The 25658-nt window shown below is 40.1% G+C and overlaps 1 protein-coding gene across 1 annotated transcript in view; it reads left to right on the top strand.

Annotated features, from left to right (window-relative positions):
• SNTG2 (syntrophin gamma 2) overlaps window positions 1–25658 on the top strand; it is a 1262328-nt gene that overhangs the window by 723160 nt on the left and 513510 nt on the right. Inside the window, exon 11 of the mRNA XM_078647499.1 lies at window positions 10397–10435. Coding sequence (XP_078503625.1) covers window positions 10397–10435 — 39 coding nt within the window. The remainder of the gene's footprint in view (window positions 1–10396; window positions 10436–25658) is intronic.

Below are 25658 nucleotides of genomic sequence, written 5' to 3'. Positions count from 1 at the left end.
CAAAAGAAGCCCTGACATACGCAAAGCAGATGGCAAAGGAGCAAAAACAACGCAAGACTACCACCGGGGCGCACTCAGGCCAATTGAAGTGATAATGACTGAAAAGCAGGAGAATAAACGCGCTGGAATGGCAGATAAGTTACTGATTTAGATTTGCACAGAAGGTAGCAATGCTAGATGATTAAGAACCTTCTCTCAGACTTTAAATAGTTTTGGTGCTGATAGCATGAACGCCAGTAGCTCATCAACCCACCACATATGGGTGCAGAGAACTGTGCGGACCTATTGGCCATAGTCGTACGCTGAGTGCTCGGCCACCCTGCCACATGTGCAGGGGTGTTTGCCGGTGGCCCCACGAACCCCCATGGGATGATTCCCTTATGTTCTAAAATACGGGTAATTGGGTTGATGTTAAGGGAGGGTCGGGAGGGTAGTACACAACCTGTTTTGGGGGTTGGTGTGGGAGAGTGGAGAGTAGGGTAAATGTTATGTTTTGTTGTATCACCAACACCTGAGCAAATACATAGCGTGCAAGCGCAGATTCATCCACAAGCCTGCACATCCAGTGGTCCACCCTTCATTGTGAATACCCACCACAAAGCACAGCCATGACCTCTTTAACATGCCTAACCTGGAATGTAAGGGGTCTAAATGATCTTAGAAAGACCAGGCTCATTCACTTTTACCTCATAAGACATATGTCTGCTCCAACAAACACACCTGATGCCAGCAACAGCAGGTATGCTCAAAAATAACAGATGGGGGGAGGTATACGAATCTGGGTATTCCAAATACTCAAGAGGGGTAGCGATATTGATACGTAAAGGGCTTCAATGGAAAGCACACTGCGCCATCAGTGATAGGGAAGGCAGATACATCCTGTTACACGGAGAGCTATTTAACAACCAAGTGGTGATAGTTAATACCTATGGTCAAAACTCAGATAACCTACCATTTTTCCAACAAATCAGGCAAAAGGTAGAAACATTTGGGAATGTGGCGATTTTATGGGGTGGGGGTTTTAATGTGATGCTCTCGATGGTGGCAGATAGACAGGGAGTTCCCTGGGAACATCACCCTAGAGCAGCGACAATCTTGACAGACATCATAGAGGACCTCTGACTAGTAGACTCCTGGAGAGTACTGTACCCAACAGACAGGGAGGGCACATGTGTAATGCACCACCACAATGCTTGGTCTAGACTGTACTATTGGTTGACTTCCAGGTATTTACATACCTGGGTGATAGACGCAACACACCACCCACGCATCTTTTCAGACCATGTACCCTCACAACTAAAGATTAGCATACTTCAACCCTACATTCAACCATTCTCCTGGAGACTCCCATCAGGGGCCCTACTGGATCAGGTATTTCGCGAAGATCCGAGAGTTAAGATAGGGGATTATTTTACCCTTAACGAAGGTACAGTGGACTCCCCAGGAACGCTTTGGGAAGCATTTAACGATTCAGAAAAGGGGGTGGTGATGAACAGAGTGTCTGAATTAAGCAGACCACTCTTACCCAGTCCAAAGATCAGGGCTTGATCCATCACCGTTATTTAGCTCACTGCCCCATCCCAGCTCAGAACCTGGCTATATGCAAATTAGTCTGTCCCTGGCCCAGTGCATCATGGGAACAGGGCAGACCAAACTACCAAGCCAATTCTTCACCAGAAAGGATACAAGCTACCGGGGACCGGTTTCTGGCATTTCAGCCTCTTCGGCCCGGCTTGCTTGAATCCTGATGGAGCAGTGAGCAAGGGACTCATGTCTGAGTATACCCTGCCACACCTATAGTGGCCAAAAACGATTCAGAAAAGGGGGTGGTGATGAACAGAGTGTCTGAATTAAGCAGACCACTCTTACCCAGTCCAAAGATCAGGGCTTGATCCATCACCGTTATTTAGCTCACTGCCCCATCCCAGCTCAGAACCTGGCTATATGCAAATTAGTCTGTCCCTGGCCCAGTGCATCATGGGAACAGGGCAGACCAAACTACCAAGCCAATTCTTCACCAGAAAGGATACAAGCTACCGGGGACCGGTTTCTGGCATTTCAGCCTCTTCGGCCCGGCTTGCTTGAATCCTGATGGAGCAGTGAGCAAGGGACTCATGTCTGAGTATACCCTGCCACACCTATAGTGGCCAAAAACGATTCAGAAAAGGGGGTGGTGATGAACAGAGTGTCTGAATTAAGCAGACCACTCTTACCCAGTCCAAAGATCAGGGCTTGATCCATCACCGTTATTTAGCTCACTGCCCCATCCCAGCTCAGAACCTGGCTATATGCAAATTAGTCTGTCCCTGGCCCAGTGCATCATGGGAACAGGGCAGACCAAACTACCAAGCCAAGCTTGTTTCCTTCCCAGTGTAAGAATTGGCTTGGTAGTTTGGTTTGCCCTGTTCCCATCATGCACTGGGACAGGAACAGACTAATTTGCATATAGCCAGGTTCTGAACTGGGATGGTGCAGTGAGCTAAAAAACGGTGTTGGATCTAGCCCTGATCTCTTGACTGGGTGAGAGTATTCTGCTTAATTCAGAAACTCTGTCCATCACCACCCCTTGTTGGGAAGCATTTAAAGCATTTATAAGAGGGGTGTGCATCGCATTGAAAGCGGGGGTACTCAACGACATTTTTAATATGCTTACCTGTATAGAACGTGAAATTAGGGACTTAGAACAATTGCACCTTACTGACCCCTCGCCAGACATGACAGGAAAAATTAGGCTCAAACTAATGGACTTTCAGGAGGAAGCAGAGAGGGAAAACAATTATATGCATAAATATGCACAGGCGCGTAGGTATGGGGAGGGCGAGTGACCAGGGAAAACACTAGTAGCCCTTCTAAGAGCACCAAAGGGCTCAGCGTACATCACTGAACTTAGAGTGGACGAGGACACACACACCAGAACACCTGCAGAAATACTAAATACCATGACACAATTTTACCAACAATTATACACCTCGCAAATGTACCCGGCACAGTCTGACATAATTGATTACTTGGACACACTTGCGTTAGCATGGTTTAATAATGGGGCGCGTGAATATATGGAGCTTCCTATTGCGACAGAAGACATTAGACTAGTAATCAATAGCATGCCGGCAGATAAGGCCACAGGCGCTGACGGATTAACCGCAGCATTTTACAAAAAATACGCAGACGTAATTGCACCTAGACTGCTACAAGTACATATGGAAGCGCAGGAAAAAGGTATATTCCCCCCAACAATGCGAGCAGCAACTATAATAACCCTACTGAAGCCAGATAAAGATCCGGCACAACCAGATTCATATCGTCCATTGCCCTTAATAAATTTGGACGCCAAGATTTATGCCAAATTAATAGCAAACAGGTTACAGCCAATGCTACCGCAGATCGCACTTCCTGACCTGACAGGTTTTATACCAGGCAGGTCGACGGCACATCATTTGCAATCATTATTTGGCCCGCTACACTACTTAGCTCCACAGGTGCAGGCGGTGGCAGGATTACTAGATGCTACAAAGTCATTTGATTTGTTGGAATGGATGTTTTTATTCATTTTATTGTCACGTATGGGGTTAAGCCCAACATTTATAAAGCAAATCCAACTATTATACAAAACACCTACGGCAAGAGTTAGGGTGAACAGGCACGTTTCGTAACCCTTCATTATCACAAGAGGTACACGACTGGGATGCCCCTTATCGCCACTTTTATTCGCGATAGCCACTGAACCACTAGCAGCTAGACTCCACCATCACCACGCACAAAGTAGTATCGGGTTCACATCCAAAGGTCTTTTAATATCAATGTACGCAGATGACATGACACTATGCCTGATAAACCCCAGGGACAACTTCGCCCCAGTGATGAGAGAACTGATCCGGAACGGCGGACTAACGGGCATGCAGATAAATTGGGCCAAGTCTACGATGTTACCGCTCACAGACGACACTACCCACTTTGACACATAATTCCCACTACAATGGGCCACAGGGGACACTAAGAATCTAGGGATCTGGATAAGTAGAGACATGCAGGAGATATGGTTAGCTAATTATGGTCGAGTGATCGACTGGTTAGAAAGTAAAATACAGAGTTGGAAATTATTGCCGCTATCCCTTACAGGACGCATAGCTATAATAAAAATAGTTATATTACCGAAGCTGCTATACCTCTTTGTTAACATTCCAATGCCCTTAAATAAACATTTGATCAAGATGCTCTGCACCAATATATTGGAGTTCGTTTGGGCTGGCAAACAACCCCGGATCGCCTGGAAAGTATTGACACTACCGTTTACTCAAGGAGGTCTAGGAGCACCAGATTTTTAATTACATGCGTATAGCGCACAGGCGGAATTCTTGCAGTATTGGCACCACCCTACACCATTTCAACCCTATATAGCCATAGAAATAGATAGGGTAGCCCTCCTCCCATTGAACACAGCCCTATATCAGCCATGTAAGCGACCACACCAGAAAATTGACACTGTCGAAACAATGCGCTGGGCTTGGCAAGGGATTGCAAAGAGGGCACATCAGAAGGTTTTATTTGCGCACTCCATGCCAATAGGTGGGAACCCGCTTCTCGCACCATTACTAGATAAGGCCGCAAAAATGAGAGCGTCCTCATGAGTTAGAGAAAGGGAGCGATCTATTTCCAAACAACACGTTTATAACGCTGCAGCAGATGTGTAAATCACGAACACCCACAGCATCAGATCTACTAATATATTATCAGCTCAGGGCAGCATGCCATGCTAGGTATGAGGAGTTCCCTCAAATATCACCCACATTACCGGCGTTAGAGTATATTTTATCCACACCATCTCACTGCAAACTGATAACACGCATTTATAGTATCACCCATAGGGAATCCCCGATTGTCACTGCCACATCTAAAACAGAATGAGAGACAGACGCAGGTATCAGCATTACTGACAAACAATGGCTGTTCTGCTGTGCTCAGCTCGACCACAATAGACAGTACTATGCTGTTGCACGGAGTCGGTCATTCCATAGGGCTGTATCGCTCCCCAACTCATGGGGTGGTGCAGTGTCCGGACAGCGATGACCACAGATTGTCAAGGGTTCAAGAGAACTGTAAGGTGATCTGTGGATGCATACAGGTGTATGTTGATATATATTGATGGGGGCGGCGGATTCTTTGTTTTTGAAGTTAAAATGTTTCTGTATAAACTTGATATGGACATGTGGATTGTATACTTGTGAAATCTGCCGTTATTTGATATTGATGTTGCTACATTGACAGACAATGGAGAATTGTAGTCATGCTTAAACTCAATAATTTTTGTTTTTTTTAAAACAAAAGGTTTGTCTATGTTCATGTATCTTAATTTGATGAATTATCAAACAGAACAATACTGGTTACCTGGGTTGGTTTGATTGGATGGGTAGTTTATTATTATTAGATTCATTTACAAACTTATTTTAGCTCTGAGACTCATAAAACTACGGCAGTGACAATGTGTTAAACTGCTCACGTTATGTGCCATATCATGTAAAGTGTCAAAAATATAAACATGAGAAAGGAGGAGATTGAATTATTTCTTTATTTTCAGCAATGATACCATGAATTGCCACTGAACGTATTTTTTTTATAGTTTTTGACTTATTCACATTGATACTATGTACAGATTAAATACAGTGTATATTGTTACAACTCATCCCCATAAAAATACAAAAACAAACAGACACATCCTATTATATTACATACCTTCCTTTTTGTATCTATTTGTAACATTACATTAAACATTTACATTAATACATAAATAAACACATTAAACATTACATAAATCGAATCAATTGAATAGGCATACAATAAAATAATGAATCATAATAAAATGAAATACATAAATAATTAAACATTAAACATTACATGTTTCTTCAATGACTTACATTTTTCTTTCATGGCTTCCTGTATTTAAAAAAAAAGGAGAGGTGATTGGCCAAACTATTCAGTAAGCAATCCACCCGAATGTAGTGCTTAACCTGATGGGGAGCAAGGTCACAGGCCTGCTGATCCTCCTAATTTAGCCCTAGGCTTAATATTAATGTTGTCGGACTCCTTCAAAGAATGTCAACATGTTTTGGCCTGCGAAGATTCAAGGCCTCCACAGGACCAGGGTTGTCAAGGAAACAAAACCTCAGAACTGCCCTACTTGCACCCATAGCGCATCATTCTTTGGTTTGAACGTCACCAAACACACCAAAATATCATCATAGTCAACTAGCCTGTGCTCTTGACTATGCTTGAAACCTGGCACCTGGTGCTGCTCATGAGGTCGAAATGATCCTCCTTCTCCTCCTGGTGCATGTGCTCTAACAGCCACTCCTGAGTGAGACCATATGAGGAATATATTCAAAACAAGTGTGTAGTATCACGTAAAGTGAGCATTGCAAGTGCTACTTTAAGACACCATTTCTGCTGCAGTTTTGGGCTCACTGGTGTCTCTGAATCAGTGCTATTTTTGTAACCTCACTTCTGGGAGACTGTCTATCAAGCAGACACCTGCACTGGTTCCTCAATGGTCCTTCGACTACACATTTAAATCTCAGTAGGGTATGTCAGCTTAACACAATTACGTGTTGCTGAAATACAGCGACTGACAATAATACTTCATAAGGTTTCTTATGGTGGCAAGACAGCCTTTGAACATGAATGCCAAAGGTTTCAGCTTCCCATCCACAAAAGGTAGGATATAATAGTTTTTTTTATCTTAAAAGCCAACTCGAAATAGCCACACTAATAAAACAAAACCTGATAAGAAATATGTGCCAGTGTTTAGTCTAGGTGGATTTAGCTTCGAGTGATTAGCACTTTAGCACTTCAGACATAGTGATGGTTATGCATATTTAGAAATGTATCTACTTGAACAACATTGAAGTGGAGTTTGAAACTGTAGAAATATGGCATCTGTGTTATGTATGCATGTATGTGGTATTTCTGTAGTTTGGAGGCAGTCAAAAGGCAGCAGTTACAAGTATAAAATTGAGTGGAAGACTCCCTTCTTCATCATGAACTGGAACAAAGCGAGGCTCTTTGGTCCCACTTGTATACACTTTTATTTTTATTTTTTAGAATTCCTAAAGAGTGTGTCTCTAACTCGAAGGTCTCTTGGCGCTATTATACCAGGAAAGTAGTACTGACGTTGAAGGGTGCACTTATGTGTCAAAAGCATTCTTAAAAGGTCAGGTCTTAGCTGGATGGGTATCCAATTTCTTTGGGACCAGTGTTGAAAGTCTTAATCCTCCAGTCCTTATTATTCAAATGAGATGCAGACCCCCTTCCAAACATTCAGCATAAGATTGGACCGGTTCTCTTTCAAATGCCCTCAGATTGATGTCTATATGCAGCTTTTATGTAAGGCGATATTTCTCACAGCAAGTAGTAGTGAGGCTGCTTCCAAACTGGAGCACCCACAACCTGGACAGAATGAAGTGTGAAAATTCCCCAGCTGCTTCACGTCAGCCTCTCTGAAGCAGAGAATAGGGACAGAAAAAAGGGCAGACCTGATGTAGAAACTTTCTCACCTTGAACAACAGACACTGCAGTCCCATCCTTCCCCTATCATCAGACAAATGGCAGTACAAAGAAATAACTAATTAGCTGACCCCTTGCAAATAAAGCCTTCTTAGAATTTCTAAAGGTACCCTATCGCCATACTCCTCACTTCAGTATCTGGATAGACACCCTCCCACATGAATGCAGGCAATACAATTCCAATGTCTGTAGAAGCTGACCTCATCCACCATCATGTGCCATACTAAACCAGGGACATCCAAATGGACCCTACTGACTTCAGTACTGAGACACTTACTCACAGAGAGTCCTAGCACTAAACAGGTCCCTCATGCATACAGTATATGCATATGAACTCACCATACACACTGGATGACAGCATGACATTCTAGGTTTCTCATAACAGCAGAAATTTACAAAAGAGGACCTAGTAGGCCAAACTCTCACAGACTTAAAATACTGGTTTAGTAAATGATATCACACAACACAGTATGATACTGATGGAGCGAGATAGAAAACAAAATTTTGTTTAAACTCGCGAAGTCACATTTCCATAACATGAATAATAATATTAATGATTTATGATATGTCGTGCTAATACAACTTAGATTAAACTTTACACATGGGGGGACTAACATGTGTGCTCATAAACGTGCATAATTGTTGCATCTTTTTGTTCGTGCAAAATAATAAAATAATTTATTGTTTTCATTTTTGTCACTACTAACTGCTGCAAACTTAAAAGAAGCATGTGCTTATTTTGCTTTTTCTTGTCTGTGTGATGTCATTTCTACTATTCTAGGTGCACATAAGTCTCATGGATTAATGAAGACTGGTAGATATAAACGCTGCTTTATTTGTTTGCATTTGCTAGGTAACATTTGACTAATTGGGTGGGTTAATTAATTAGTAAATCTTGGGGTGGATACAGAATCTACATTATTTCTTACATTAATACTTTTCTTGTGTTTGTTTTATACTAGAAAGCATAAGTTGCCTGCTTTTGGGCCTAGTTTGCTCGAGTTGCTAAAAGCTGACATTTTCTTCTGCAAAAGTCACGAGACGCCCATTCTGAAATAAAGTGTTCGTCAAAAGCTGCATTTACAAAGCAAAAACTGACGTGCTATCATCATTCTGTCGGACGTGGCCAAGGTCGAAAAAGAACATTTTGTCAGCCTTAACTGGGCATCCGCGGAAATCAAATGGACGCAGCGAGAACATTATTGTACATTTGTTGCAAACCTAGGAAGCTCCTGGTTGCATACGGAAAAGACAATGGTCCTTAAGAAAAGTGACCTAATGGAAGATTTGAAATGTGGGTGACATGTCACTTGTCACTCTCAGCCAATGGGACGTCGAAGATTTCTGAAAACTTTCCTTTGCGTAGTTTAGTTAGTGTAGAAAGGTATAAAAAGTCAAGCCCCTAGGGATGGGCTGGCTGCTGCTTTCTGACTTTCCGATGAGGGTGAAGTGCTGTCGGACATTGCGTGGAGCACGTAAGAATCCTCAAAGAACTTTACTTTAATTTCCATCTATTTAGCTTAGCTAGGGACTTAGGTTTTAGAAATGCTAAACTTTAAATTCTTACTTAAACTTTGATTCACTTGCTTAAATTGTATTTTTCTCATGTTTCTTTACAATTATGCTTGCTTCACTGCTAATAAATTACATATATAAAACTATCAATTGAAATACCATAATTTAGTAAATAAAATCTTACTTTTGACAAACAAGCTGGTCTTGATTATTCAGAAGTGTAGGTTACTATTAGCTAGATCACGTCGCCAATGGTGGTCGTTTAAATAGTTAGGATTTGTTATAATGACAATATTCTTTTCGCTAATGTATAATATTGTATATAGTTTGTAAATTAAGTGTATATAGATTTGATCCGACCACCTGATTCAGTAGGCCCAAAATATGTCAGGTTTATAAATGGGTCCATGATTTAGTATAGAATTTTGTTTATAGGTTATGAAGTTGGGTAGCGTTGTTTATGATATATTTTCTATAGGCCGCTGGATCAATACCACCACCGTTTTATGTACTGAACCCTGGGTAAGGAAGGTAGTCCTCTGTCCACTGTCCCCTATGAGTGCACACTTGTTGCACCCCTCCAGGTCACAGGACAAGTTTCGGGTCTTGCATAGTAAACCACAGATCCATGTCTCTGTGCACACAGTATATTTGATTAATGCCAAGGCTAAGATAAAAATTTGACAACCCAATATACATCTAATTGTAGGGATGCACACCATTATAATGCATGGGAACATTCTCGTTCCAGCAGATACAATATGACATTTTATTTCTTTTCTACAATGGTATTAACATATCAACATGGGTCAGAATGCATATACTGAGAATTAACTTTTCGACAATGAATCCCATTTGGCAAGTTTTTATATCTATGAAACATGATATATTCCGAATGTTCTCATGGTCCTGTCTTTAAAATTATAGAAACATCAGGAACATACAATATCATGATCAGAGTTTAAAACTGTGTTTGTGTGTGTTTATGTATGTAGGGGGTTTATATGAAGTTAACCTATATGGAATTAACCTATCCACAAAGCAACAAAGCTGAGAGCGAAAGGGGATTGAGGAGTATGGTTAGATGTGCCTGTTAGATATTTCTCTTTATATTCACGGTGAGATAATGAAAAACTAGCACAGTGGAGAAAGATGATGCAAAGCTCTGAGTGGAAATGTGACATTACCTCTGATTATAGGATAGGCCAATCGATGTGACAAGTTATTTCATATTTTATTAGATCAATATAAATACATATCCTGTTATATAATAATATAACTCATGGTATATTGCATTATTTACATATATATTTTTTCTTTTCAGATTAAAATGACCAACAAATGCTGCTCTCCCTGTGACAAGGTAGAACAATGTTATCCTTTTATAAGAAAATATATCTTCTTAACCATTAAATTACCAACTATATTACCCTTTATTTCACAATCAAATGTTTTTCTTTAACAGAGACGCTGTAAAGTGTGTACAAGGTATCAGGTGTACTGTGGAATTCTTTTAGAAATTCAGTGAAATATCTATACCATTATTCAAACTATGTGACTAAATCCTGCTATTTTTGTCTTTCCATCCTGAGTAAGAAAGAAAACAGGTAAAAAGAAGAGATCACAGGAGATTTTGGAAAAACAAATATTGACAGTAGGATTACAGAAACCATTATAAATCAGCTCCAACTGGTCGGGCAACTAAGCATGTGTATTTATGAATGAAAAAACCCTGACTTCCTGAAATCTGAATTGATTTTGTGGACTTTGATTGGACGGAGGCAGAACATTTCAAATTTGCGGAATAACATTTGGAAAACTCCTCATTTAAATCTCAATAGGGTGTGTCAAATTGATGTAATACATTTTTCTTAAAAAACGGCTACCAATAATTATTCATACATCTACCAAAGGTGGCAAGACAGCTTTTGAGAATGAATGACAATGGTATCAAATCTCAATTCAGAGAAAGCAGGATCTCTGTATGATAGGGTTTCCTATATTTAAAGACAACCAGAAAGCCAAATCAACATTAATGGCCAATAAGAACAGAAACGTAATAAGAAATGTCTGCCAGTGTTTAGTCTTGGCAGACCAAGCGTGGTGTGATTAGTATAAGACTAGACTATCGCACATCATAAACAGTGATGTTTATATGTTTTTAGAAGTGAATCTACTTGACCAATACAAGAGTAATTTTTATTTTGTAAACCAAAAATCTTTTTATTAAAATGTGGAAAGCCTACATTTAAATTGCATGTATACTAAACGTAAATATTTTGCAGTAGGTAATCATACTTAAATGTTTTAGGCCTGCAAGTGAAGTAAATAAGTGCTGATTTAAGTTAGCTTACCTACTAATACTGTCTTAACGGAAAATAGTGCATTAACGATTCGATTCATAATTCTTTATTCGACAGTTAAGTCATAAAAGTACAACATAAAAACAACTTTTACATATAAAACCAGATGATAAATATTTAAGATGCAATTAAATCCTACTTATAACTATCGAATAGATTATTAAAAGCGGTGAATCTCCCACAATAAGATATATAAAAAGTCATCATTTCATTGTGCAATAAAATATGGCTCCTGATCTAGAGACAATATCAAAATTAGCAAAGGAGACATAGCATTGTTCCGATTGGCAGGACTACAATAGTATCAAAACATCATATCGCCAGGAAATGCATAAACACTCAATACATCCCTGTATAATAAAGTTTTTTGAGTGGATAGACCATGCCCAGGACAGAAATTTGGCCACAGCAATTGCTAAGGGAGGGGATGGATCAGTACTCAAAATCTGCAGGGCTGTAGCATGGCTTTTAATACCTATCAGCAGGCTTTATCCACATGTTCCTTGGAGCAGCATATAGTGGGCATGCAAACATAATGTGAGCCACTGTTTCACGATGGATTAAACACTTGCTACATTTATCATTGTTAATCCCCCCTCATTTTGAGGTAAATTCTTGTGTTGGGAGAGCACCCACCCTAAGTTGAAAATATAGTTTGCGGTTGTGTGGTTTCTCGATCAGATGCCAATATTTCTCAAATTGTGGGCAGGACTTATAGTCAAGAAAGCGACCAGCAAGGTGGGTGGAAGGACCTTGTTGGATCGTTACCATATATACAAATTCTCAATATCTTTCTTTCAAGATTTTCTTGGGTGAGAACTTTGCATTTATGGGGTCTTCCCAAAGTTCTAGCATCCCCAACTTCACTAGCAAAGATCAGATGTCCTTCAGCCATTTTATTTTATGAAAGGAATCCGCTTTTATGACATCCATGAGACCCTCGGCGTAGTGTGATAATTCCTCAGTACACCATAGCCTATGCCAGTATAATAATGCACGAAGATTTGCTAGGTATACCAAGGTTTTTTTTCCAAGGTCCAAGAATAAAGGCCGTAGGGGGGTACTTTGGGGGAGGCTAGTCACTTTACGTAGAAAGGCATTTTCCAATACAGTCAAACAATGTAAGTTTTCAAGTCCCCACAACTCTGCTCCATATAGAGTTGAACTCAGCACCTTCATCTCGTAGATATCTAATACTGGGGTGATTGGTTTAGTTATGGAGGTTTTAAATTTCCCTAGAAGGATACCAGCTTGCTGTCTGTGCGTCAAAACAGCCCGATCGAGTTGGCTTTTCCAACGCATATCCATCTGTAAGGTAACACCCAGATATGTAAACGATTCAACCTGTTCTAGGGGAGAATTGTTCATATACACGCTGCCTCTATATGATTTGTTATCGTCAAAAGACATGAACTTGGTCTTGGCAGCAGTTAACGGAAAATAGTGCATTAACATTAAAAGGCCTATTTTCACATCAAATCATTATTTTTTCACCAGATGTTTTTGTCTTTTGATGCAGATGTTTTAATTTTCCAGGAGCATACTGTGAGTTAGTGACTAGGCATTTGCTTTGTATTAGATAACTGATAAAGAGTTTCACACTGGGAAGAGAGGGGGCAACAGGAAGGATGATTCATGAGAAGAACAGTTTGGACTGCAGAATGTTAATGATGTATCTTTTCAAGGTCTAAAAACTATGGACAGTGGTATGACTATGAAAAAACAGGGAGTTCGCTTATCTCCTGCAGTTTACTGAAACCCTATTGGAGGATGCAGGAGATGAAAGAAATTAATGCTGCCACCCAAAATATGTATTGTTTACATTAGTGCATGTTCCTAGAGCAGGGCACGATTTCTTTCCTGTGTCTTTCCTCTGAGCTTTCCTCTGAGGAGGACGTTCTTGACTTGAGCTTCTTGCTGGAGACTCGTCACCGAGTTTTCTTCATCTCTTTACATGACAGCTTGCTTAGCCTATTTTCTCTGATGTCTTCTGATCTATAACTGAGAATACATTTTAGTTTGACATGCACAGGCTTTATGCTTCTGCATTGGTTCTCTCATCAGAACTCTTTATGGAATATCTGAACTGACACATCATTTTACCTCATTCTAATGTATTATAATTAGGGATCTTCTTTTATGGAACATGCTTGCTATAGTATTACACATTTTACTATAATCTTGACTAATATTCTCTTATAACTCATATTGATATAGCAATTATTGGATTATGTTAATTTGAATGCTAATGCTTACGAGACTAATTCTTTCTGAATGTATGATTAAATATTAAAGAAACTGAAAATAAGACCCATTAACTCACACCAATTATCTTTATTGACTATACTAAACACCATTAATGATTAAACATGTCATTGAATTGATGTGAATATTAACCTCTTTTGACTTCCTCTTGTTGATGAACAAAGGTCAGTAGTGTTTTTTTAAAATTGTTTATACCCAAAGATTGAGAGATCAAAAACCCCACTTCATCACCAACTTGGAAGTGGAGTGTCCTACTGTAAAAAGATGGCATCTGCGTTATGTATGTGTTTATATGGTATTCCTGTAGCATTATTATAGTCAAAAGGCAGCAGAGCACTGTACAGGGTTAATTACAAGCATAAAGTCAATACGTTATGTTTTTGAAAGAGGTCTGTCTTCAACTCTTTCCTAAATTGAAGCAATGTTTTGGCAGCCTGGATGGGTTTGGGGGTGTTGTTCTAGAACCTGGGTATTTGGATGGCATTGTTTATTGTTTTTTACTACACTTCTTAGTCTGTAGTCTGATGGTGTCCTGGCTGTGGGCATGCAGTGAACCACTAGCGATGGTAAGCATGTCTGCAAAACAAGAAGGGTTTTGGTTGTTATGGATTTGTAAATGGTCGAGCTGGTTTTGAAGATAGTGCAGGACAGACATGGGAGCCAATGGAAGTCTGCCAGGATGGTGGCGATGCGATCATGTGCAGGCCCTGGATGAAATGTACTGTGGTGTGCAGGATGCTTTTAGGATGTGCCAGTGTTGAGTCATTGAGGATATGGAACAGGATTTCATGTTATCACAATTTAGATGCAAGAGTATGAAGGCTTGAATATCGGTTTTGAACTCTATTTCTGGAAGGAATGTTTTTAAATTCTTCAAAAGAGAGAAGTGGTACGAAACCATCCTTGGATTCTTTTTGACAATATGTTCTTTGAAAGTGACAATGCGGTCCTAGGTGAGTGAAAGTGACTTGTCATTGGGTGAAAGTTGGGATTCAAAACTATCACGTTTTATGTAGTTGAGTCTGGCTTGTACTATTTCTTGGTTGTTGTTCGTTGCAAACAACAGCAATTCTATAATTTCTATTAATTATCACTGTAATGTCTTCAGTCTGGCAACTTTGCTAATCAAGGGACAAGTCAAGTAGTGCCCCCGAACACAAGCTCCACATCAAGCTGTAATCTGGAAAGGGGTGGTACTAATGTTAACTGTGGTCTAAATTCCAACCCAGCAGTAGGGCATTAGTAGGCACCAGCGAGACATTGGCAGTCCTAAAGCTACAGCAGTGGGACTTGATCTGGGACACATACAATGGCTCATACACAATCATGCAATAGCACTCTTAAGGGTTTTTGCGGCTACAGACACCAGACCTTCTATGTTGCTACAAATATAAAGTAAACCTTCAAAACCAGGCACCGTAGGAACATACACTCTGACACCGATGCTATAAACCAATTATTTTCTTCTTCACCCGACCTTTCATAGGACATTTTTGAGTGTAGTGATGATTCTGATGAGAAGAGACAGAGCTGTCATGATTCGGATCTAAGTAAACTAAGTGATACCACGTCTGCAGTTGATGACTAGGTAGCGAACTCTGCCTCCACTATCTGCAGCGCAGCCATAAACATAATGCCAGCAACTTTGGTTCAAAAAAATATAAATGAAATTATTCTTTGTCACAACATTTAGTGTCTGATTTGCTGGTTCCTGCTCCTGGGGGTGCTCGGAGCTCACCTGAGGGATTGGATTGCATCCCCTGGAAGCTATCTATCAAGGCATAATGGCCAATCAAGAGGAGAACCGTGCTGACAGTAGGAGATCATGTGCTGATGCACGTAAAATGCATGGCACCATTTGCTAAATATAAAAAACTTGATCTAAGATAACAACAAGAATATCAACTGTAGAGGATTCAAGAGCAAGTCTAGAATCTGAGTTACAGTCAGTATGGGAGTAGTCCTTGGCTCACAAGTCTCAAATCATTGCTGTTCATTGGAAATTGGAGGATTTGAGAATCAGTAGGAACACAATAGTTTAAGAGTGCTTCGGATCAAGGAGGGGATTGAGTTATATGAGGCAAGATGTTTTATCTTTACATTTTTCCAAGCTGCCTTCGCTGATTTTCCTGGGTGGGATTGGAAATTGGAGGTGCAACGAGCACATAGATCCCTTTCTATCAGAAGAAGAACCAGAATAACTCGGGGACTTCTTCCAGTACCACGCCTAGATCGATTCCTGTATTCTATGGTGATTTCCTATTGTGGCAGGCAAGTTTCGAAAAAGCATGTTTGGATTCAAAGTGCAGTGTAGATGGACACAATTTTGGTAAGACCTGATTTCTGTCACTTAATAGTTGAGAGGCTATGGAGAATTCCACAAATGATTAAGCCATTTCAGGATTAAGGAGCCCAGGCATTTCTGTTGAATCCTGCGAGGTTAAAGATTGTACATCATGGAAAAACCTGTATGTGTAACTCAGATTGCACCTAAAGAGTATATACACAATTTGTCTTGGGGTCCTTATCTCAGAGCTGTTATGCTTATGTATTGTTTGATATTGTGTTGGGGACTAAGCAATGATTTAATTCAGGTCTTAATCACCTTTACAGAGTGGGGTATTTAGTTGTTGATGTGTAGTATTTTCTAGGGGGAGGAGCAGACTGTGAGTCACTGCATATTGGGCACACAGTAGGGGTGTAGTCAAGTGGGCATTTTGGTTCATTCTCAATGTTTGATTTTTTTACAGCTTCTCACAAAGTGGGTGGTGAATGTTTCAATATTAGGACCATGTTGGCTGGTCTGACCCTACCATCAGAGATGTGGATGGATCTGTGGGTTTCAGGGAGGGGATTCGGGAGAAGGGGAGCTAACATTAGGGGGGTCGAGGAAAGTGTTGTGGTAAAAGCTGTGGGTGAAAACCAGGAGGGAGGGCACATTTTTTATCTATGGAGGTTTATTTGGTAAGATATGGCATGAGAGGGGGCTTAGATGGCTCCGGCATGTAAGGCCGTTTTCTTAACTTTTAACAGGGTGATGAGATGTCTATAGTGGCTGAGAACCTTGAGTATGACTACTTAACGCATTGTATCTGTCAACATTCAGGGACAGAATGACCAGTCTAAAATCTCCCATGTTGCTGGAGTACTGAGGTCTCTGAGTATTGATATAGTCTGCCTTCAAGAAACTCATATCCCAATTAATAGGAAACATCTATTTGAGCCTTGGTGTATTGTGTGGTGTCAAATACCACACAGGGTACAACAATTAGAGGGGTCACTATACTTGTCAGGGCTATCTTTTATACTATAAATAGTGTCACCTCATATCAAACTGGTCATTAGGCACCAGCTGAAGTTCAAATTTTGGGGCTTAAGTTTATAATTCACTCAGTATATGGCTCTAACTTTGATGATGTATTTGTTGTTGATTATTTGATAACAGAATTAGCGTCTTGGCTGCCCTGATTATATTAGGTGGTGATTTGAATTGTCATATGGAAGTAACATGTCGAAAGCTGTAGGCTAAGAGATGCATGGAAAGAGTTCAATAGCTCTGATCCTGGTTTCGCTTTTTTTTCTTTTCCACATCAAAGTATGTTTGTCTGCCCACTTTTTGGTATCTACATGTGTATTGAGAAAGCTCGGCTCAAATAACTCCCCTGGGTTTTCTTGAACCATAAACCCCTGGTACGTGAATTATGTTTCTCTGACATTGTTCGCCCTCAGCATCAGTGGATGTACGACAGGGCACTGCTCCTGAACTCTGAATATGTTAGTTACATGACGGTGTGGCTGACAGATTTTCGAAATATAAATAGGGGTAGTGCTCCATTTGGGGTAGTATTGGACTCAATGAAAACAGGGATCAGGGGTGAAACCCTTAGATTTGGCTTATATAGTCAGAAAGATAAAGTCATAAAAATTAAAGTCAAATGCAAGGAATTTCCCAGGTTCTAATCATACTGTATGAGGCTATATTTAGAGGGGCAAGTGGATCAAGAATGTCAATAAAAAATGTTAGCTGTAAAGGCAGTCATCAATAGTATACACATCAGGACAGTTGCAGAGAAATATCAGGTATATAAAATGGAGTGCTACAAAAATAGTGATACGCTCGGAAAGCATCTGGCGCTCAGAATCAGTCGAAAAGTGGTTGTGAATGTAATTAATGCAGTCCACAACACATCTGGAAAACTGGTAATTCTCCTGGTGACATTGCTACAGTTTTTGGAGAAGAATATAAAACTTTGTATCAGGAAAATCACTTTCCCACTTTGGATCAAATCAAACAACGCTTGAGGCAAGTGGATGGGTTTGTGTTAGGGGAAGCATATGGAGCTGAACTAGACATTCAGGTCACAACAGAGGACTTTAAAGAGCAATTACACTCACTCACATCTGGTAAAGCCGCTGGCTAGATAGGATCCCTTTGGAATTCTAGCAATCTTTCTTGTGCTATTTCCCAGTAGGGTCGCTAATTCTTTTGAGGCACAAACTGGTAGGGTCCTGGGCAACATCAAAATTGTGGTCTTCTTAAAAAAAGGAAAACCACCTCTGAACCATGGTCCTATAAGCTAATTACACTGAGGAACAGTCATGCAAAGCCTTTGTGTCACTGGGCAATATCTCTGGGATGTTTTAGAGAAGTCTGGATTTGGGCTTGACTTTCGAACACCTATCCGTAGTATGTATCGTAACTTGACAGCAAAACTATAGATAATAGGAGAAAACATAAGGATCACTCGGGGGACTTCAAAGCTGTAAGCATACACAGACATTATTGCTATAGTAATTAATCAGAGGGTGGGAAAAGAACCACAACAATCTATATGTTTGAGTCCCAGGGAACATTGTTTCAGACACCCTTATCCACACATTCACAGTTGGTGGCATATATTTTTCTGCTAGGGTAGTTTGGTTGATAGTGTCATCACTGAGTCTATCACTTGAGTGTCCTGTTCTCCAAGTGATTTAACATCCTCCATCAGGCTGGAGACTGTCTTGATGTTGATAGTGATGTGCTATTACAATTATTCCCTATTCTGTGAGAAATTAATTTTGAGAATAGGAAATCAGGGTAAGGGTAAAACAAGTTGGTGTTTGATGGATAAGCTACTGGTCCTCAGCACCTAGTGGCAAGGTTAACATGTTTTGGTCAGGATCTGGTCATATGGGAATAGGGCCTTTGTCATGACAATGTGTATGGAAGATCTAACGTTTAGGGCACTCCACAGAGAGTTCAGGTAAGTATATTAACTCACCAATCTTCATTAATGAGCACACTCTGCTCACGACAGATCGTTGTTATTGGTGTGGTCTTTGGCCCATAACTAGAAGGAAAACAGGAAAATTAACAATACAGTCGGTGTTATACCATATACAGTGGACTCTCTACACAACCAGCGAGACACTGATAGAAATCTAGCTAATAGTATAACTAGTGGTGTAGCGTGTAGATGCTCTATGACATGTCTGAACATTAAAAGGGAAAGTAAAACCATTTACCCCTGATTCAGGTAATAATTACAATGCAGCAGCAAGTCTTCCCAATAATAATGAGCTCTCTCCCTGGGCGAATAAGCAAGAGGTTTATTTTGGAAATTATTGGAACCCAGCTACTACTAAAAGGTTATGTTTAAGATGATTGAGGCAGCCCATAAAATCTTATCTTTCATGCAGGACAAAATAGATTTGACCCAGTATAACATTTATACACCACTCAGGTGCTCCCCCTTGTTTCTTTCGGTTTTCCGGTTTTAGGCTTAGGAGAAAACAGGGATATGTAAAATGGGTGATCTCTATGCTGGGGGTCAATTTTGTTCCTTTGATGATTTAGAACAGAAGTATGGTTTAGAAAAGAATTGCCTTTTTAAATACCTACAAATCAGGGACTTCTTCCTTAAGCAAACCAGAGGTAAAATGTAACTAAATATTAAAGTTTCCATCAGGGTCTGAAGTCAATGGTGAGGTAAAACCAGAGGCCATATACAGGTTGATCACTGCATTCGATCTTGATCATATTGACACAAAATGAAACAAATGGGCAATAGAGCTGCACATTTCTCCCGATAATACCTTCTTTTGGATTTTTTTGACTCAGGGGAAGAAGTCGCTGCTATGTTCTATGCTAAGAAGCCAATACTATTAAATACTGCTTAATCCATATTGTGCTAACCAAAAACTTCATAGCTGGGGAAATCATTAGACTTAATTTGCTCACATTGTGGGGACTGCTCCAAAGATATCATCCATATGTTTTATTTCTGTATAAAGATGCCTCTATTTAGAGATGTAATAGTGGAGTATCTTAGTAGAATTTTAAATGTTCAAACCAGGATCTACCCTCAGGTGATAGTTTTAAGGACAGCACCACAGCACTCATCGACATGCGAAAGTTAGCAATGGCAGCAGCTGGCATCTGTATTGCAGGGGCCTGGTCTCATGTATTATCACTGTACCATTTGGAAAACAGTTTATATCAGTGTGATGCTAGAAGGGCAAGGTGGAGGGGAGTTTTTTTAGTCACCTGTGGACTGTAATCTTGCATTCACCTGTTTTTGTATCCTCTTCTATGAAATTTATGAATCTTTTTATCTAACCGCTCTATATAATATGGGTGAATTGTTGAAGCTTAACTTTAAACTAATGATTAATACATTTTACGATATTTAAGAATCTTTTTAAACTGTCAGCTTTATATAATTTGAATGGACTTAAAAAGCTTGATTTTGGATTAATGGTGAACTGTGTAATCTGGATTTACACAACGCTATTTTTAATTTTTACTACTACGGCTTATTTTGTTTAGTATTTCCTCCTCAATAAAAAATGTTAATAAAGAAAAGAAGTGGCTTTGAGGAATGTTGGCATGTCTGCAGCATCTGAGAGAGTGAGAGGACTTTAAAGGAAGATTATTGCAGGATTTTACAGAAAGGAGTGGACATAAGAGATGATCCAGGCTTGGTTTTGTTGATGTGCAGTTAGATCTCTTACATTTTTACACTGGAGAATAGGCTGATGACATTACATTTTTCAGTGGAATATGAGACAAGTGGGTCAGCCAAGGGGCTGACGCAGTGCTTGATTATCTTGGAAAGCATTCTGGTTCTTTTGTTGGCTTCATTGATAATATTGGCATACTAACTTTCTTAGGCTTACAAGATGATCTATTTGAGAGTTGTGCAGAAGGTCTTCAGTATCATGAGGTTATTGAGAGTTATGTTTTAATTCATTTTGTTTCCTATCTGTAGAAAAATGATGTATTACTACCAATGCCTTTAGAGTACCAGCATCCTGAAGGGTTTGGCTTGCACTTGCAAGTTTCTTTAAAGGATCTGAAGGTTTGGTCTTCTCTTTTGAGTTGACCTTAGTCACCAAAAGGTTGGAAGATTGGGATGGCAAAGTGGTCAGTCCAGTCCAGTATTAGTGATAGTTTGTGTTCTATTGCTGTGGAAGGAACATTAGCCAAGATCTTTGGTGGTGTCTTTTGAAAAACACAATATTTGCAGAGTTTTTTCTTGTTTGTATCAAATTAATTGGAGCTCAACCTGAAAAGAAGTTTTAAAATCTTAACTGAATTTGCCTTTCCCTACACGAAGATGTAAAAGAGTCAATATATGGCATAGGCTTTTCTATGTCAAATTGAAAATATGAACAATATGAGAAAGTTTTATCTACTCACATTGGAAGGGAACCTGAAAAATGAACTTGTGAGAGGTACATGTAGCACTACAAGCTAGGTTACATTAGTTTTTTCAATTAAACAGCTAGATTGAACATTGTGTAAGTCAGCCGTCAAAGTAAGGTGAAATGATTGCTTCCTGAAAAGAGGTCTGTTTAGTATATTTTCCATTAAAGGTATTCACAGGGTCTGGCTTATATATACAAAATAAAGAAAAGCAGACTCCATGTGACCAGTTTAAACTGAGTCAGGATATTATGCAGGGATGTATGATTTGTTAGATAAGATGATGTTGAGTTCACATCTATACTCCCATATTTTAAGTGTGTACCATTACCGTGGATAAAAAGACTTCTCAGAAAAGTTCACTCTGCCTTGACACTTTGCTTCATCTATGATTCTAAATCTTTGTCAGTTCAAAACTCCTTGATCTTATGCTTACCTTGCCCCTCCCTTCAAAAGGCAAATTTTTGCTCCTAGCATTTCTAGACTGGAATATGGCTGTTCCACCCTCTCTGGTTTACCAAGATCTCCCTAGCACCTTTAAAAGCCTGCCTCAATGCAGCCGCCAGACTACTTACCGGCACTAGGAAATTTGATCACATTTCTCCTCATCTGAAAGCGCTGAACTGGCTTCCTCTCGATGCCAGAATACAACTTAAGCTAGCATGCATCACACACAATTCCCTACACTCAAACTCCCCTGCATATCTTGCACAGAAACTTGTAGTATCCGGAGGAATCAGAAACTCACTATCTGCCAGTGACCTACTCAAGCCTGCACGCTTTCGGAGGAAAAAAACCTACAATCGGGCGTTTGTTGGCGCTGCACCAAGAATATGGAACTCCTTCTCACCCGCCATCAGAAGAATCCCCTCTCTTGTACATTTCAAAAAGGAAGCCAAATCCTTCCTCATGGCTAAATTCATGGGCTAAACCCCGTTCCCCCAACCACCACAGAGACTATTGCCTTCCTCTGTCAACCTTTCACCCTACCAAGAACCCTGGGGCCGGTCCTCAGCAACTGTAATATGAACTGTAGTTTGTATACTTCCATCCCTCTTGTACTTAGCACCCCCCTCCCTAATTTATGGTATACTCTTGTGATCCCATGCCCCTTGTACAACGCTATGACTCTGTAAAGCGCTCTGATACCCTAACGGGTCAAGTTCGCACTCTATAAAACACATAAATAAATAAATAAAAATGTGCAATAGGAATTGTGCTTCTGCAAGATGGCTTTCTCAACTCCCTTGTTTTACGTCATACCTGACAACCTATATCTTTATGTCGATCATCTTTTGTAGCATTTCCTTTTGTAATATCTCCCTTTCCTTACAATGTTGTTCTTCTTCTCATCCCACACTAACATGACTTTTTCCTTCGTCCTTTGAATCAAGCATATGTTAACCAACAGAAGTACAATTTTATATGCCATAGATTCTATGGAATTCCTTTAAAACTATGATTATTCAGAACTGTGCTATTCACCCATCCGCTAAGCCAGGAAGAAATGTGCTCCCTTATGGTAGGGTCATCATGGAAATGTGGTTGTAGCACACTTTCAATTATTTTCCCTACAGCTGATATTGCATTTTTAGAATTCTCTGGAATGTGTGTGCCACATTCTTTCCCCAACGGTAAACAACCTTTACAACGCAACTTTTACATCGCAGAGCCTTTACAACGCAACCATTACAACGCAAACTATTACAACGCATTGCTCTGGGGGGCGCTCTAGGATAGGAAATAGGTTAATTTACTACACAATAACCTTCCCTAGTGTCCACGGGGACTGGAGTTGGAATAGTAAATTAAACTATTCACTATCCAGCACCCCAAAGCACTTTGCGTTGCAATGGACTGCGTTGTAATACTTGCGTTGTAAAGGCATGCGATGTAAAAGCATGCGCTGTAATGTCATACATCCTTCTCATGGCCCTAATTTCTGCTGTAATGTTAGTCAGTGAGACTATGGTGTGGTTGACTATTTTGCCCATCATACATCAGCAATTCACTGAAAAAATCAAAGTTTAGAGTGATGCTAAATGTCAGTTTAAACATAACATTTTAAATTTTACAGAAAACTGGAACCCAAGCACAGCTTTTGATCTCACATGTTACATCACTCATGACATGTTCTATGACATCAATGATAACATCACTGATGACGTTTGAAATGACATCATGGATGGCAAGACTGTGCATGGTGGTGGAATGAGTTGTAGTTAGTCATTGTTATAGTTAATCCTTATTTAGATCACCGGTTATTATGGTATTTCTTAAAGGTTAACCTCCTATGTTAACCCCTTGACCTCTTATGATGCCTAAATGGATCTTAATTTGTTACACACTTTACTCATGAGCATGCCCTTTGGGCCAATACACAGCTGCCTATCGCATCTCCTGACTCTGAACATTATCTTTCTCTTGCTAATAACTTCAGCTCATCCCATGTCTGAGCTTCATGCTCTTTCAGTCCAGCCGCACTACACCACCTTTTCCCAGGCAAACTTGTGTTGAGAGCTAGAATGGCCTTTCTGCTGAAGGCTGTAATGCTTGTAATACAGTGCATGACTCAGCCAATGATCTTTGCTCCACCCTTACCCTTTGGAAGAGGAGGACAGGCTCCATCATTTGGATCCCAGAATAGAATTGGGTGAACTATCAGCTCTTTGTGGTGTTTTCTAGGGCAAAGAAAGGCATGACAGTACAAAAAAGGACCTTATTGATAGTACTCTGTGATAAATTATACTATACATTGACCTAAGAAGCAGCCTCCAAAAGGTGTAAATGGTTATTCCACCCCAGCCAAGATTGCAAGCACTGCGTTGGCACATTCTGATGATCTGTTGGGCCATAGCATGGGCGTTGTTGTGCAAGTTCACCAAGCATTGCTGCCTCGACAGTCCAGTATGACAGGGCATTTTGCCTTTTCAATCCTGCAGTAGTTTTTGATCAAAACAATTTCACTAGTCGACCACCTTGGGTGGTACCTGCTCCAGTACACGTCCATTAGCTGAATTACTTTCCCTCTTATTATGCACTTTCTGGTGGCTACTCTGTATAATTGCAGATTCCTCACTGCCCTCCGGCCTCTCCTTTCTGGTCTTTTTCTTTATCAAAAAAGGTCCTAAATTAGAGATACGCACACTTGCACATTTGATTGATTGTTGGGGTTGGCATCGATGGTGGGGAGAGTGACAAGAAAGTAACTGTCAGCTCTCAGCTGTGGCACTTATAAATGACAACAGGGTAGAACGAGGGCTGATGTGGAGGAGCACAATGCCACTTACTGGTGCATGGGGGCTATGCTGTAAAAATCTTTCGGATCTGGTCTAGCGCCTGGGGATATTCACCAAGTGAGGATCTGCTGTTAGATTATCCACCAGAAAGAGCGTTACTGAAGGTAAGTAAATTACTGTCGGCCACTCTGTACACACATACTTTCAGCTTGTTATGACAAAACATGGTGTTTGAAGTTTGCTACCTTTTAAACAATGAATGCAATTGTATGAATGTATTCAACTTAACGGAGCATACAGAAATGCCACACACACAACTTAGCACTGGTTTTATTTGTCCAAAGCACCCACATATTTAAGTAAGCACCATCTATGAAGTGTGACTTGTCCAACCAGCAGCATGTGTAATACAAATGCACATTTAATTTCAGTTTGATTGCATGTACTACATCACACCTCACTAGGTTCCACACCACAGCTACTAAAGACAAAGCATATGACATTAAAAGCTCAGCACCTTCAATTCTGTAACATTGATTGCATAGTTTTTACTCATTGAAAATTCTATCAAGGGGATTTTAATAACCTTCTAAGAACATAATCATTAAATAACCGAGCAGCAGCTTAATAATACTGTTTGATCAATGTTTTAAAGCCTACATACAAAAAGGCAAAGGCATACATTGGCAAATGATAAATACATTGAGGCGAATTTATAAGAAAGTGGCTCAGTGTGGAATGCAAGCCATTTGGCTGCGCCGCATTGAGTCACTTTCAAAGCACAGGGATGCGACATATTTACAACAATATGTTGCATCTCTGTGCTTCCCCCTGCACTGGCGCACAAACTGCTGCCATGCGCCGGCACCCTTGCACCATGGTGCAAGGATACCTGCGTCATGGGGAGATTGTGCTGGAAGGGTTGCCTTCCAGCACAAAAATAATCTGAAATGCCTTTTTTCAACTTCTATGTGTGCCGCATTAGCACACATATAAGTTGAAAAACTTAATTGTTTCAGTGATTGTTTT

This window comes from Lissotriton helveticus, chromosome 6, assembly GCF_964261635.1.
Source record: "Lissotriton helveticus chromosome 6, aLisHel1.1, whole genome shotgun sequence".
In the NCBI taxonomy this organism is placed as follows: Eukaryota; Metazoa; Chordata; class Amphibia; order Caudata; family Salamandridae; genus Lissotriton; species Lissotriton helveticus.
The sequence above is the reverse complement of the archived record's forward strand: the minus strand, read 5'-3'. Positions and strand labels throughout refer to the sequence as shown.